Raw genomic sequence first — 16364 nt, 5'->3', positions numbered from 1 at the left:
AGCAGCCTGGTGTGTGTGTGTGTGTGTGTGTGTGTGTGTGTGTGTGTGTATGGTCGGTCTCTGGGGCTGGGAACAGGGTGGAGGTGGAGGTCAGCTCTGAGGCTGGAAGTGTGTGTGTGTGTGTGTGTGTGTGTGTGTGTGTGTGTGTATGGTCGGTCTCTGGGGCTGGGGACAGGGTGGAGGTGGAGGTCAGCTCTGAGGCTGGAAGTGGATACCATTGGCCTGGTGTCCCGCAGAGGGAGCCCACGTCCTGCTTTGCCCAAAGGAAGAAAACACTCAACCCCCTTCAGGATCCTGGAGCTGTTCCCATTTTTCTGGATTATGAGGACAGTCTTGGGAGATGCCAGCTCAGAGCAGCCTACCACTCACAGGAGGGGTTGTAATCAACTGGGAACAGTGGAAAGAAGCCTAAGGAAAGACATCACTGTGGGGCAGTTGAAGGAAAGACAGACCCTCCTAGCAGGCCAAGAAGGAGCAGTGAAAAGGGCAAACCTTTCAAGATTTTACTTACTTATTTGACAGAGAGAGCACACAAGCAGGAGGGAGTGGCAGGCAGAGGGAGAAGCAGGCTCCCGGACCCTGTGGAGCAGAGAGCCTGACATGAGGCTCCATCCCAGGCCTTTGGGATCACACCTGGAACTGAAGGCAGATGCTTAGCCCACTGAGCCACCCAAGGGTCCATTTAACTGTTTTGAGCAAGGGGTGGGAACTTGGAGCCAAGATTCGGGCCCATCCCCCTTGCTGTTCCTCTCCACCACGCCCTGCAGAAGCCAGAGCACCCGTGGATTGAGTTCTTAGCGGCTTCAGATCCCAGCCAGGCTGCTGTGCTTTCCTGGTGGCAGGAGCTGGTGTCCAGGGTAGGGCCAGGTGCCAGCCTCAGGTCAGAGGGGAATACAGAGAAGCCTCGTGGGCTGAGTGAGAAAGGAAAAAGGGTATTTTGTTGTTGTTGTTTGTTTTGGTTTTGGGTTTTTTTAAAGATGTTATTTATTAGAGAGAGGAGAGTGAGAGAGAGCACACAAGCAAGGAGGAGGGAGGAGGAGAGCGAGAGAGAGGGAGAGGCGGACTCCCCACTGAGGAGGGAGCCTGACAAGATGCTTGATCCCAGGACCTTGGAATCATGTCCAAGGCAGATTCTCGATGACTGAGCCACCCAGGAACAAAGTTTAAAGCTGTATCCCAAGCCCCAGACATTCAGACAGTGCTTGAAGACAATACTGAATTTGGATGACCTCGCTCATTCCTTCTCCTGCTCTCCCCTTGCCCCCCAGGGGTAGCCTTTGACCTTGAAGAACGGGCCCTTATACCTGGGGCTATAGACAAGGAGTTCAGCCAGGAAACCAACTTGGTATTACAGCTAAGCAGAAAGTATTTGTTGCATCATTTTAAGATATACTGAACTTTTCAAGAATGCAACTATTCTGTAAAGTGAAGGATAATTGTGGGCTTTTTTGTTTTTTGGAAGTTTACCAAGAATTGTTTGCCATTTCAGAAAATCACTTCACTGACAGCAAAGCTGCTCTGATATTTAAGTTACCGATACCACACGCTTGTATGAGTCTGTGTTTATGTCTGCTGTTCTCATGGGGAGTCTACATGTATAAACAAATATTTAGTTATTATATAAAGGCAGCCAATATAAAGAAAAATTATTTTCAATACACATTTGAATATCCTTTCTTAAATCTAAACTCTTCTCACCATAGGTATGTGCAAATTTCCAACTATCTCATATTTTCAAATCTTGTTTATCTATTGAAATGTACTTTTTTTCATAAATTTCTCTACCTTTATTTTTGTTATATTACAGTTAAAGTGTTATATCCACCTTTTAAAAATTACATGTGTTAGTAAATTATTTTATCAGTAAGATTCAAGAGGTAAAAACAGTTTTTTTTTAAAGATTATTTATTTATTTGACAGAGAGAGGGAACACAAGCAGGGGGAGAGGGAGAGGGAAAAGCAGACTTCCCACTGATCAGGGAGCCTGATGTGGGGCTCAATCCCAGGACCCTGGGATTACGACCTGAGCTGAAGATAGCTGCTTAACAACTGAGCCACCCAGGTGCCCAAAGCAGTCTTTTTTTTTTTTTTTTTTTTAAGATTTATGTATTTATTTGAGAGAGAGGGGTGTGGAGGGGAGGGGGAGAGGGAGAGGGAGAGAGAATCTCAAGCAGACTCCCTGCTGAGCACAGAGCCTGTCACGGGCTGAATCCCACACCCTGAGACCACGACCTGAGCCGAAACCAAGTCAGACGCTCAACCGACTACGTCACCCAAACACCCCAAGATGGTAAAAACAGTCTTACAAATCGTTTGCTCTATTCCTAGGGTGTTAAGGCTGGTGGGGTAGAGAACCAGTGAACCAAGCAACAGGTAAAATATAGTTCCTGCCCAGATGTGCTCACACACAGTGACATCGGCAACCAGTGAGGACAACGCGTGTTTATGTCCAGCCCCCCAGAGCCTAGCGTAGGGCTTGTCAGGTAGTAGGATCACGCTGTTTGTTATGACTGGTCACTAGTAACTTCTCTAAGAGGCACATTCCATATTCTCTGGAAGCACGGAGAAGACAACAACCAGCTCTGTCTGGAGGAGTTAGGGAGGGCTTCTCGCAGGAAGAGTTAGCACTGGGTCTTCTTCCCAGGTCTAGAAAACAACAGCCTCTACTTGTCCAGAAGTGCCCAAAGCCAGCTGGGCTCTGTGGGGCACTGCTGATGCTCCTAGGAGGCAGGGGGCAGGCTGAGGAGATGCAGAAGAGCAGCAACAGGATGGAAAGAAAAAAATCACCGGTTCCAAGGAAAAGACAGGACAGACCCAGGCAGGTGCCTGGTTGGAGCAATGGCCTTTCCCTAATGCACTTGGAAGTGCTTTGTGATTCTCTCCTCCGAGACCACCTGCGTGCTAGTCTCTGTGTGATAGCCACTGGGGAGTGGGTGGAAGGACCATATCATTCATGTCCTTCACCTCTGGACCCACCCAGCCCTGAGCAGCCAGAGCACCGCCCCCACAACACCAGGTGCTAAAGATACAGTGAAACCCAAAATGGTCCTTCTCTCAGAATTTTCAGCCTAGATAGAAAGATATTAAACAGGGTGTCTGGGTGGCTCAGTGGGTTAAAGCCTCTGCATTCGGCTCAGGTCATGGTCTTAGGGTCCTGGGATCGAGTCCCGCATCGGGCTTTCTGCACATCAGGGAGCTTGCTCCCCGCCCCCCTGCCTGCCTCTCTGCCTACTTGTGATCTCTCTCTCTGTCCAATAAATAAATAAAACCTTAAAAAAAGAAAGATAGGGGCACCTGGGTGGCTCAGTGGGTTGAGCCTCTGCCTTTGGCTCAGGTCATGATCTCAGGGTCCTGGGATCGAGCCCTATATCGGGCTCTCTGCTCAGCGGGGAGCCTGCTTCCCCTCTCTCTCTGCCTGTCTCTCTGCCTACTTGTGTTCTCTATCTGTCAAATAAATAAATAAAATCTTTGAAAAAAAAGATATTAAACAGTCCTATTAATGTGCAATGATAAGAAATAGTAATAAATATTAGGTGATTGTGAGAGGAAACGATACAGATACTTAGACTGAAGAGGAGGTAGAGAAGTCCATTTTTTTTTTTTTTGAGATTTATTTATTTATTTTAGAGGGGGGAGAGAGAATCTTGAGCAGACTCTTCACTGGGCAGGGAGCCTGACTGAGCCAGCCAGGTGCACCTTATTTTTAAAATTCTGCTTAGCCACTCATTGACAGTGGCTGCTAGGGGGGCACACGTGGGGAAGCCTGTAGGCAGAGCAGGTTTGAGCCGTTCTTTTTTTTTTTTTAATATTTTATTTATTTGACAGATGGAGATCACAAGTAGGCAGAGAGGCAGGCAGAGAGAGAGGAGGAAGCAGGCTCCCTGCTGAGCAGAGAGCCCGATGCGGGGCTCCATCCCAGGACCCTGAGATCATGACCTGAGTGGAAGGCAGATGCTTAACCCACTGAGCCACCCAGTCGCCCCAAGCAGTTCTGATTAGAATCTGAGAGATGCCTGAGTGGCTCAGTGGGTTAAGCGCCTGCGTTTGGCTCAGGTCCTGAGATTGAGTCCCACATCAGGTTCCTCGCTCAGTGGGGAGCCTGCTTCTCCCTCTGCCTGCTGCTCGCTCTGCTCGTGCTCTCTCATTCTCTCTCTGACAAATAAATAAATAAAATCTTTAGACTCTGTGAGACATCAGGGCAGTTTCATCACGTAGATGACTGTTGTTAAGTGTGGGGTTCGGAGGACAAGACTGAGCTGAAGATGTAAATACATCTGAAAGTCATCAGGATATAGACGGTATTTAATATTATGTCCTGTGTGCTAACACAGGTATCCACAACACATTCTGGGGAGAAAAAAACCCCAGCAAAATAATATGTTGGATATGACTACAAATGTGACAGAAATCATGTTCATATATATAAATGTGATGCCTAACTATAGAAAAACTTTTAGTTTAGCGCTTTTTTTTTTTTTTTAAAGATTTTATTATTTTAGGGCTCCTGGGTGGCTCAGTAGGTTAAACATCTGCCTTCGGCTCAGGTCATGATACCAGAATCCTGGGATCAAGTCCCTCATTGGGATCCTTGCTTTTCAGGAGCCTGCTTCTCCCTCTGCCTGCCATTCCCCCTGCTTGTGCATTCTCTCTCTCTGACAAATAAATAGATAAATAAGATCTTTATTTTTTAGAAGATTTTATGTATTTTGTCAAGGAGAGAGAACCTGAGTGAATGAGAGAGAGCATGAGCAGCAGAAAGGGTCAGTGGGAGAAGCAGACTCCCCACCTAGCAGGGAGGCTGATGTGGGGCTCGATCCCAGGGCCCCCGGACCATGATCTGAGCAAAAGGCAGATGCCTAGCCCACTGAGCCACCCAGGTGCTCTAAATAAGATCTCTTAAAAAAATAAAAATCTTGCAGACAACTCTAGAAGGCTTCACAAAAGGGGTGACATTTCATTTATTCAATAATAACATTGATACAGGAGCCTGTGAATGATTGAGAGCTTACCATGTGCCAGACAAAGCCACCAGCCACATGGAAATTCCATTCTCGTTCATATTTCAGATCCTTTATCATAGAATTTATTAGGCAGGGCTGGAAAGAAGTAAATTTTAGGCAGAGGGAACCAAGGGCTGGAAGATGCTAAATGCAGAGTACTCCAGCATATTGCCTGGAGGAGGTGGTAGAGGAGGTCAGGGAAGTGATGGGAGATAAGACAAAAAGAATTTGGGAAACATGCTGTAAAAGGCTTTGAAAGTCATCCTGGGAAATTTAACTTTTTTCCTGATGCTAATTTAGAGGCATTAAATTAATCCAGAAAGTCACTTGGAGACTTTCCTAAATCCAGAGTCTGAAGGATAAATGGAGCTGACTTAGACCACACATTTGGAAACCCTTTAGAAAAATTGTACAAATTGAAACAAGGTTTGCTCTAGGAGTATATCCAGTAATATATAATCCAGTAAGGCAACTTGAACATGGTGGATATGGGGAGTGAGTGAAAGCCGGTATCAAAGATAACTCTCCCCAAAACTCCAGGATTTAGCTTGGTGGTGTTCCCTGGGAGGATGAAAATAGGGGATGTTCTCAGGTGGAAGATGTTGAATAGATGTTGAATTCCATTTCACACAGTCAAGTTCAGTTGCAACTGAATGAGCACTCCATGGTGCAGAACTTTAGGGAAACAGTTTCAAAAGCAAAACTGCAGAGGGGTAATAAGTTAGTGGAAGTCGAAGTAGTGTAGTCTACACTAGGCACCTGGGAACAAATGAGGAAAACAGATGTCTGGGTTGATCTGCTTTTGGGGTTTGACGAAATGAGAGGTCTGGGACGGTCAAGGGAAGTAATAGATTGCCATGAGAGTGTGGTGGGAACAGTCGTGGGATCCAGTGAGTAAAGTGAAGCCAAGAGGACCTAAAACCTAGACCACTAATTAGCAAATTTGATTAAGCATTAGAATCCCCTGAAGGACTCATTAAACTATAGATGGCTGGTCCCCACTCTAGAGTTTCTGATTCAGTAGGTCTGTGGTGGGGCCCAAGAATTTGCACTTTTTTTTTTTTTAAGATTTTATTTATTTATTTGACAGACAGAGACCACAAGTAAGCAGAGAGGCAGGCAGAGAGAGAGGAGGAAGCAGGCTCCCTGCTGAGCAGAGAGCCCAATGTGGGGCTGGATCCTAGGACGCTGGGATCATGACCCGAGCCGAAGGCAGAGGCTTTAACCCACTGAGCCACCCAGGCGCCCCAGAATTTGCACTTCTAACAAGCTTCCAGATGCTGATGCTGCTGACCCAGAGGCCACACTTTGAGAATTCAGAGCAAAGCAGCAGGTAGATGCTGAAAGTTTTCTGAGTGAATGAATACGAGTACTCATCTTCAGGAATGGAGATCTTCCTGCAGTTAAAGGCAAGATGGAAACTAAGGCCACATGGGAGGATGGAAGATGGTGGTCAGAATACAACTTCAGAGTTTGAATTCAGAGGAGCATTTTTAAGGTCCAGGACTGACCCTTCCGAGGAAATGATGAGAGGTCAAGGCATTGAGCGTTGTGGGGTCTTTAAAATGAGTCACATCTGACAGAGGCCTGAGTCTACTGGGAGGCTCCAAGAGGAGGTCAAGATCTGAAGGGGGTCTGGCTACTTTCTGGGCCTGAATTAGGTAGGGTTGACTGTATATACACCCACAGACATTGTAGTCCATCCAGGTTAATGCACCAGTACTGGTAACAAATCCAAGTGAAGTTCGGACTCTGTTAGTTCTGTCCGGCACCTCCTATAAGTAAGGTATGGGCTGGGCCCCAGGCTTTTTGGGGGGTACTCTAGGGTAGAGATCACAGCCTGGAGATTTCAGCCCTGTAGGGAGCAATTTGCTTTAAGCCCTAAGGCTTAGGGGAGCAGGACAGATGGAAGGTTCTTCATTCTAGGAAAAGTAGCGTGTAAAGAATGAAAATTCCACTGAGTGAGCATGCTTACAGAATAAACATGTCTGTTAACCCTCAACAATGACTCTGCACCCTTTTCATAGCTTCCTTTTACAGTTTTATAGTAACAGCTTCTCAGAACACACACACACACACACCCTGGGGTATATGGCTGTGATTAGGTCTTAGATGAAGGCCACTTCCAGCATGCTTCCTTACCACCATCTGGTACAGCAGAGCATGAAAGGTGCTGCCTCTGATGCTTCGCACTTGTGCAACCTTCCACAGTTACTTTCTCCCCGTGCCTCAGTTTTCCCATCTGTAAAATGTCGGTAATAATAGCCACGTAGGGCTATGGTGAGGATTAAGTGCCTCGTGAATGTAAAGCTCTGGACACACAGCACCCTGTAATACTAGTTACAATGTGTTCCACTGTCTAATGCGGGTCCTTGTCAATGCCCCGACATGCGTGCGGTCTGCGGTCCTGCAGTGGCACCTCACTGTCGCGCGCGCTCTTTCCCGGGCATCTGCACAGCGGTGCCGCCACTTTTTCTGGGCGGATAGCATCTGGGAATATTGATGTAGGCTGGGTGCACCCGACGGCAGAGAGCCCGGGGCGGGACTCGCGCAGCCGCAAATGGGTCTGCAGTGGCGCCAGCCTGCCGCTGGGGGTCGCGGGGGAAGCGCTGGGTTCGCCCCGCCCCCGAGGGGTCAGGGGTCACCGGAGAGCGAAAGAGCTGCTGCGCGTCGCAGATGCCGGCTCTTGGGCCCATGGCGCCAGCGCAGCGTTGCCCCCTGTGCCGCCAGACCTTCTTCTGTGGTCGCGGACACGTCTACAGTCGCAAGCACCAGCGGACGCTGAAGGCAGCTTTGGAGCGGCTCCTGCCCCAGGTGCGGACGGGAGGCGGGAAGTGGCCGCGGACGGCCTGGGTGGGGGATGCGGGCAGTACAGGGAGGGTGCGAGGGGGTGGGACGTGGGGGTTCCACTGGGGTCCTGGTTGACCTCTCCCGTCCTCTCCCCTCTCCGCCGCAGGTAGAGGCCGCCCGCAAAGCCGTCCGCGCCGCCCAGGTGGAGCGCTACGTGCCCGAGCACGAGCGGCGCTGCTGGTGCCTTTGCTGTGGCTGTGAGGTGCGGAAGCACCTGAGCCACGGAAACCTGACCGTGCTGCACGGGGGGCTGCTAGAGCATCTGGCCAGGTGAGATCCGGCCTGGGAGCCGCCTCCAGCACATTCGCATCCTGGTGGGTTGGGGGGCGGGTGGTGGTGGTTTGGGATGCGTGAGAGGAGGAACGCTTTTGTGGTTGGATCCAGTCAGCTTATAGCCTCGCATCTTTGACGCGTGGAGGGCTTATGACTGCCTTGGTCTTAGTGGTAGAAGGTTACCTCCCATCATCTCCTCCCAGATTCTCTTTCTCTCTCTCTTTCTTTCTTTCTTTTCTTTCTTTTTTTAATATTATATTTATTTGAAAGAGACAGAAAGGGAACACAAGAAGGGGGAGTGGGAGAGGGAGAAGCAGGCTCCGTGCTGAGCAGGGAGCCGGATGTGGGGCTGGATCCCAGGACCCCAGGATCATGACCTGAGCCGAAGGCCGACACCCAACCGGCTGAGCCACCCAGGTGCCCCTCTCCCATTTTTATTGGAAGAGGGGAGACTGGACATCTGGAAGATGTAACAGTATTCTGTCATCCTTGCCCAGAGGCAGAAACCCAGATATCAGTGTGCATTACTTAATATAATGCCTAGATGTCTGAGTAATATTCTATAATCCATCATTGAGATTATCCATTCATTCTCAGCCCAGAGCACAAGAAAGCAACCAACAGATTCTGGTGGGAGAACAAGGCTGAGTTCCAAATGAAAGAGAAGTTTCTGATCTCCCCCCAGGACTATGCCAGGTAAGTTATGAAAGGTGAAATAACAGAATGGGACTTCTCTGGGTCTGTGTCAGGTACTGGAGCTTTCTCTGTTAATTGGAAAGTTCTGCAGGGCCTTTTTAAGTATCTATTGTCTTCATAGCACTCATTATTCTAATCACTATACTGGACACAAAAGAAGTATGATAGAGTCCTTGAAAAGTTTATATTCTAGTTGGGGGATGGGGTTTACAGTCCATTGAGCAAATAGAGAATAGTATATAATAAAAGTTCACTATAATCGATTATTTAAATGTGTGGTACAGAGAATATTAAGGTCCCTTAGGAGTAGAAGAGGCTTTTTAATAGTGTGTGCAAGCACCTGGTACTCATTCAGTGCCCACGTTGAATAGTTTTAGACTCTATTTTAACTGGCCCCTAAAGGACCCTGAGAAACTGGAGTGTAGTCAGCTGGCCCAGCGTAGAGCAGGTGTCAGTGCTGCTTCGGGAAAAGGACACAGACAGCCTCGCACTACTTTTATTAGGACAATATTGAGATTATAGGAAATGGAACCCAAGGGGATCCCAGAACCAAAGTTACAGAAAAACTCATGACCTCTATTATTGTTTCCTATTTAGTGTGAAGAATAATGAGGGAATGGTGAGAAATGCCTAAATCCTTCAAATCTGTGGTTCAAACTGGGCAAGAGATGGAGAACTGAGGCCAAAAAGCCTAACTCCTTACACCCTGGCCCAGCTCCAAACGGTGTTTGGTGGGAATAAAGAATAGTTGAGCAGAAAAAGTTATAATTGAGAGTTATGAGAATGGACTCCTTGACTTTTTTTTTTCAAGATTTTATTTATTTATTTGACAGAGAGATCACAAGTAGGCAAAGAGGCAGGCAGAGAAAGGGGGAAGCAGACTCCCCACTAAGCAGAGAGCCCGATGCGGGGCTCGATCCCAGAACCCTGAGATCATGACCTGAGCTGAATGCAGAGGCTTTAATCCACTGAGCCACCCAGGTGCCCCTAGACTCTTTGAATTTTTTATTAGTTTTCTTTTTTTTCTTTTCTTTTTTTTTTTTAAGATTCTGTTTATTTAGAGAAAGTATAAGAGCTAGCATGAGCAGTGGGAGAGGGAGAAGCAGACTCTCTGCTGAGCAAGGAGCCTGATACTGGGCTCATGACCTGAGCTGAAGGCAGATGCTTAGCCAGCTGAGCTACCCAGGCACCCCAGTTTTGACTTTTGAACCTTATACATTTAACGTGCACATGCACAAGGCAAAGCCAAGTTTGACTGCTTTGACTGGTAAAGATACCACAAGCCACTTTTAGATTTAGACAGGTTATCACTTAAATATCGAAGAAAATAAACCCGGAGTGCCAGCTTCCCAGATCCTTGCCCACCCACCAAAAAAGGCCACTCTGAAACAAAAAGGGCTAGGTAACTATAGTGTGAGCTGTGGGACACTATTTATAAAAATAAATTACAAAATAAAATCAGACCAGAAAGCAAATCCTAAAACTCATTGCAAATAATGACAGATTATCATAGCTATATATCAAATTGATAAGTTATAAAAAGAGTAAGAATTCAAGTGACTTCAACTCAAAATTCTAACTGTATAGCCTTAGGATATTTACTAAGGACTGAAGAACAGGAGAAATCCTGAGCTTTGGTTAGTAGTTCTATTGTTGATAGTGATATTGGTAGTATTGGTACACCTTTCTGTGTGTATTGTAGGATAATAACAACTCTAAGTCTCATGATGGTCTAAAGCCCATTTTTGATTTCGCAAAAAGGAAATATGTGCTAGAAGAGAAGTGGAGCCAGTATGGCAAAATGTTTAAGTGAATCTGGGTGAAAGGTCCATGGGTGTTAAATGTTGTATTTTGTTTTTGTGATTCTGAAATTATCCAAAATTTGAAGAAAAAATGATCTACTGAGGATTTTTTGTAACATGCATAGACAGGTTCTTGGCTGACTTGCCCTTTTTCTTTTCAGATTCAAGAAATCCATGGTGAAAGGTCTAGATAACTATGAGGAAAAGGAGGATGAGGTGATCAAAGAAGTGAGTTAAAAGGCCACTGAAGGACACAGCCCCATGGCCTTGTACCAAGCTAAGCAGCCTCTCCCCCACAGATGGCAGCTCAGATTCGTGAGGTGGAGCACAGCCGGCAGGAGCTGGTTCGGTCTGTCTTAGAGGTTGGTGTCCCTCGGAGGAGCCAGAGCAGTATCCAAATCCATCTGATCCCTGGTTCTCCCAGGTCCAGCATTTCACCTACCAGCTCTTCTAGAACTCATGGACTCCATGCTTCATCTGTTCGGCTTGAATTCCCTTACCTGTCTGCCAGGGGGCAGGCCTTGTCAGTGGCGATGTGGGCTGAGCTGGGAGGGGAAAAAAGGAAGTTTGCAAAATGGGTAGTACCATATGTCAGTATGCTAATTTGTTTCCTACTGGAGGGTGGGAGCATGGCCTAGATAAACTCTTAAGCATCCAAGACACATTTATTTTTCCTGAATCAAACTCAGCCTCAGCCAGTGCCAGACCCAGAAGAAGGCTCTTCAGCACTTGGAAGCTGGAAAGGGACCAACAGGTAAAATTGCTAAGGAATCTCGTTGAGTTTGGATTGTTAGAGCATTCTGTAACTTTCTGGTTGGAAAATGGCAAGAGTTCACCTCTGCTATCCTCATGGCTCAAGGACCTCCTCTGCCAGCCTGGCTCCTGCTTATCTTTTTCAGTCTAGTGGCCTCCACCTCACAGCAGCCCTCCTACTTGGACCTGCCACCTGCCCCAGAGCTTGACTGGATGGAGACAGGACAACCTTTGACATTCATCGGCCATCAGGTACCATGGATAAGCGAGTCAGGAAGGGCCAGTGCTCCCTCAATTCCCAGGACATCCATCTCTCACGTTTTGTACCTATTCTGGCCATCCAGATCTTGTTTCTTGGCTGCACCACTCCATAGTGTGTTGGGTTTTTTAAAAAAGATTTTATTTGACAGAGACATAATGTGTTCTTAGACTTCTTTCCCCAACGTCCAGTGATCTCATCCACACCTCTTGCCTCCACTGCCACTGAGGAGTGCCAACTCCTACAGTCATCCTCTGTAGAACCCCCCGTTTCTGCTCAATTTAGGACACTACATTCCAGTCACCTGAAGCTAACCCCTACTGTCCCTAGATTACCAGAACTGTAGCCAAGTTATTTCCTCTTCTTTCATCTCCTACATCCTGTTGAAGAGTAGGCCTGTTTTACCTCCTGGCTAGATGTCCTGTGTTACACTTTTCTGCAAGTTTCTATGCCCCCTGTAATCCTTTTCTGAACACAGAAAGCCACTGCCTCACCTGATGTCTTGTACACTCCAACCATACTGTGCATCTTATGGTTTTTGCACGTGTCACTGCCATTGCCTTAAAATGATAGGCCTACCTTTCTTCAGCCTAGCTCAAAGGTCACCTTTTCATGGAAGGCTTCTGTGAACAGGTTGCCTGTTACAAATGTACATGGGACCATGTAAAAAGCTGTAAATGTCACCTGTATAATTTATGCTTAAATCTCTCCCCCCACAATATATACTGTCTTGTGAGGAAAGAGTTTTGCTAATGTAACACCTAGTAGGCACTCTATTTTTGGACATCTTTACTACTGAGACCATAAGTCTTTTGAGGAACAGGACTCTTTCAGTTATCTGTGCTTTTTAAAATTTAACACCAACCAGGGGACAGAAGTAGCACTGTGGTGCTTCCACCCCCAACCCCCAACCCGTGGCTTTGTCCTTTTTCTAGTTGGGAATATACTGTCATCAGTTTCTTATCTGGGATTTCCCCCTCCCCCCTTCCAACTACAGGAGACACCAGGAATTGGTAACATCCACTCAGGTAAGGCCCAGAGCAGTGTTTCTCAGATGGTAAGAGGCAATTATTTTATTATTTTTTAAAGTTAATTATCTTGGGGGCACCTGGGTGATGCAGTCAGTTCAGCATCTGACTCTTGGTTTCAGCTCAGGTCTGATCTTGGGGTCACGAGATTGAGCTACACCTCAGGCTTCAGGCTCAGCACCAAGTCTGCTTAAGATCCTCTCCCTCTTCTCTCCCTCACCCCCCTGCTTGCTCACTTACTGAAATCTTTTTTAAAGGTGGACACTGAACTGACTGTGCCCCCCAATCACCTTTTTAAAGAATAAGGTTGATTATGAAGTGCTATCTGATGAAGGACTTGAATCTCAAATATATGAAGGATTCTCAAAACTCAGTAAAATCATGTAGAAAGATGGTTGATCAGAGTGGCTAAAATTAAAGACTGTGTATGTGAAGAAACATTCATAAACTGCTGGTGGGAATGTAAAATGGTACAACCAATTGGAGAAACAGTTCAGGGATTTAAGAAGTTAAACATACACCCACCATTATGATCCAGACATTGCAGGAGACAAGCAAACATGTCTGCACAAAGGCTTGCACACCAGATGGTCACAGCTTTAGTTGCAAAACCCCAAAACTGAAGCTGAAAAGAATCCAAATGTGCCTCCATGAAGGAACAGAGCAGTGCTCAACAAAGAAGGTACTGTTAAGTGCAGCATAGATGAATGTCAATTATTAGAAGCCAGATTGAAAAAAGGTACATAACTAGTAAATGCAAATTAGATTAACAGAAGCATATTCATAGTTTCCTGGGGTTGGGAAAAGGTACAGAGGAGCGGGAAGTCCTTTAAAGGGGCAGAACAATATATAGTGGTGATATTTAATATCTTGACTGTGATGGTTTCACTCAAAGTTTTTCAAGTTGTGTATTTTCCACTGGGCAGTTGTAGGTCTTATGCCTCAACAAAGCTGTTAAATACCAGCCCATGGTCAAAAATTCCCCAGCCCGTGGGGTTTTGCTTTTGAGCATTAGGTAAGAGTTTATAGCAAGGGCATGTTTCACACTAGTCTGAAACTTAGGACTGCCTTCATTCCTGCTTAATGGGCCTTTTCCAGGTGCTACACCTCCTTGGATGGTCCAGGATGAAGAATACAGCTCTGTAAACCAACAAATAGGACCATCCTATGAAGAATTCCTTAAAGAAAGTAAGTTAACAAATTCAAGAACAGGCTACCTAAATTTTCCTAATCAAAGCAAAACCGTTTAAAAACTCTTTCTTTGTAGAGGAAAAACAGAAATTGAAGAAACTGCCCCCAGACAGAGTTGGGGCCAACTTTGATCATAGCTCCAGCACCAGTATAGGCTGGCTGCCCTCTTTCGGCCGGGTCTGGAATAATGGACGCCGCTGGCAATCCAGGTGTGGATCCAGTGCCAGGACCCCAACCCACTATCCCTTTGGAGATTTCAGCCTTTATCCCGCTAACCTTTCATTTCCTTTCAGACATCAGTTCAAATCAGAAGCTGCAGCAAGAAACAAACAGTCACATAAAAAAAGCCAGTCATTTCCGGATACTTTTTCAAGCCAACAAACCCATACCTAAATCCTTTTCTTAGGAAAGAGACATACCCACGTATTTGATTTAATAAAATTTTATTTTCCAAAATGTACAGTTGGAGGATCTGTAAAAAATAAAAATAAAAGAATCAGAACTCTAGAGCCTAATACAAAAGTGGGATGTATATACTTTCTACACCACAAGCCCTCATGCATTCTTACCTTGTTCATGCATCTTCACCAGCAGCTGGGGCATCTCCACCCTTGGTGTTTCTGGTGTAAATTACTTGAGCTCTGTGCTTTGAAACCAGTTTAATAAGTCCTACAGAGAAAAAAATAAGGGTAGGGGTTCTATGCAGTACTATGAAATATTTAACAGACACTAAAAATACTGAATTTGAGCATTAGAGTTTAATAACAAAGGCAAACATCCCTCATGTCTTGGTGATGATCTAATTTTATTTTTTCTTCCTAAATGAAGGGCCCATTACCTGCTATGGGGATGCTTACCCTCATAGCGCTTTAACTTAAAAATTACTGTTTCCACATTAAACACTACAGATGCTTAAAACATTTACATTCATTTACATTAATATGAAATCATGGTAATTAAATCACCACTAAATTTTAAGAATACTTAAGTAAAAAATGCTTTCCTACCAAAGCTTTTACTGTTTTCACAACCATATTTCAATGTTGGGTTTCTTTTGTAACTCTTTAAATAAAATGAATTTATTTGAAAACAAGGGATCCTGAAGCTCCACCAATAGGACATAAGGGTCCACAGGACAAAAGTGGCCATGAACCCTGCTCTGGGGTTTACACAAGGGGGTAACATGTTAGAATATTATGGCTAGTGGTCAGCCTGTGCCTACTTTACAAAACTCCAGTATAAACATTGAAGATGGCTATTACAGGCAAGCCAATTTAACGTATAAAAGCACACCAGTACAACACACCCCTCTCACCTTTACTAAGGAGCTCCTGAAGGGCTGCCCTGGCCAAGGAACCTCGAATCTTCAGTCTCTCAGAGACAACAGCTGGAGTTATAAGCTTATAGTTGGGAACTTCTTTACAGAGTTTGTCATATGTCGCTTTGTCAAACAAGACCAAATTATTCAGCTTGTCCCGAACTTTGCCTTTGGACCACTTCTGCTCACAAAGAGACAAAGAAAATCAGTGCTTCTGAAGAAACCACCCCCCCCCCCAAAAAACAACCGGTGTCAGAGAACTCTTCCACTGCCGTCCTGCTATACTGCAAGGGTGGCTGTTTCTTGGCCTATACAAACCTACGAAATTCAGATTTTACTAAGTTCTACAAACAAAGACTCAAATAATCGAAACCAGGATACAAAACAAAAGGAACTCTAGCTGCCACTAACAGCACCAAAGATACGTCAGGCTGGGGGAAAAAAATAAAAATGCGACTTTCCCATACAGGCTGAACCCCACCATACCAACTAAAAATATAATGGACTAAGCCTCAGAATACTTTACATATTGTTAACTTCTAAGTAGCGTGTACCACCCTATTCTTCCAAAACAACAGAACGGTGATGCAGAGTACAAGCTCTAATAATCGGACTCTAGACCGCACAACCTTAAAAGCCATTTGCCCTACACGCCACTTATTACCAAGACACATGGGTCCGACGTCCCCGGACCCTCACTCCTAGGTAGGGGGGGGAGCTCACGCCTACCTTCTTTTTGGCCTTGCCCCCAGATTTGTTCACTGGGTCTTTGTCTTTTTTGGCCGATTTTCCGGCATCCTTCTTCTTCTTGTCATCCTTGGGCGGCTGTAGAGAAAAAAGGGGGAATGCAGGCAGGTCACAAGGCAGCCCCGCACCGTCCTAACCCCACTACCGGAGCACATGGGTGAAGCAATCCCCCCGCCCACCTTGAAGAAGCGGCCCGGCGGGTCTGAGGCCCTCCGTCCGGTGTCGCCCCAACTGCGCCCCAGCACCGCCCGGCTCTCAGAACAGCCCGGCCCCCCATTCCCGAGAGCTCACCATAACGAAGCTGGGAGAGGAGCGTCCACCCCTGCAGCCTCACTAAGATGTCGGACAAAAAGGAAGCACCTCTCCCAAACCGGCCCAGAAACCTCCACCCGCAACGAGCGCTTCCGGGGCAAGGGGCGGAGCCCGCGGAGAAAGGCCGGAAATCTG

General features: G+C 46.3%; 2 protein-coding genes across 3 annotated transcripts; one reads left to right on the top strand and one right to left on the bottom strand.

Moving 5' to 3' along the window:
• Positions 1-7624: 7624 nt before the first annotated feature.
• On the top strand, positions 7625-14359 carry CENATAC (centrosomal AT-AC splicing factor). Of its 2 annotated transcripts, XM_004749986.3 has the most exons (11): positions 7625-7814; positions 7957-8120; positions 8721-8819; positions 10783-10849; positions 10921-10983; positions 11311-11375; positions 11521-11626; positions 12631-12661; positions 13760-13849; positions 13929-14061; positions 14146-14359. In XM_004749986.3, exons 1-11 carry the CDS (start codon positions 7677-7679, stop codon positions 14243-14245), a joined length of 1056 nt encoding a protein of 351 aa, XP_004750043.1. In that variant the 5' UTR covers positions 7625-7676; the 3' UTR covers positions 14246-14359. The 2 variants fall into 2 exon arrangements, with proteins under 2 accessions (XP_004750043.1, XP_004750042.1); XM_004749985.3 differs by having other exon boundaries at positions 13929-14359.
• On the bottom strand, positions 14279-16342 carry RPS25 (ribosomal protein S25). The gene is made up of 5 exons (XM_004749984.3): positions 16209-16342; positions 15900-15995; positions 15168-15351; positions 14422-14521; positions 14279-14324 (listed from the first exon to the last, which is right to left on the bottom strand). The coding sequence occupies exons 1-4, from the start codon at positions 16209-16211 to the stop codon at positions 14427-14429; spliced, it is 378 nt and encodes a 125-aa protein (XP_004750041.1). The 5' UTR covers positions 16212-16342; the 3' UTR covers positions 14279-14324; positions 14422-14426.
• Between the last annotated feature and the right edge of the window lie 22 nt (positions 16343-16364).

The sequence above is a fragment of the Mustela putorius genome, unplaced genomic scaffold, assembly GCF_011764305.1.
Source record: "Mustela putorius furo isolate JIRA1106 unplaced genomic scaffold, ASM1176430v1.1 tig00000460_pilon_pilon_pilon, whole genome shotgun sequence".
In the NCBI taxonomy this organism is placed as follows: Eukaryota; Metazoa; Chordata; class Mammalia; order Carnivora; family Mustelidae; genus Mustela; species Mustela putorius.
The sequence above is the reverse complement of the archived record's forward strand: the minus strand, read 5'-3'. Positions and strand labels throughout refer to the sequence as shown.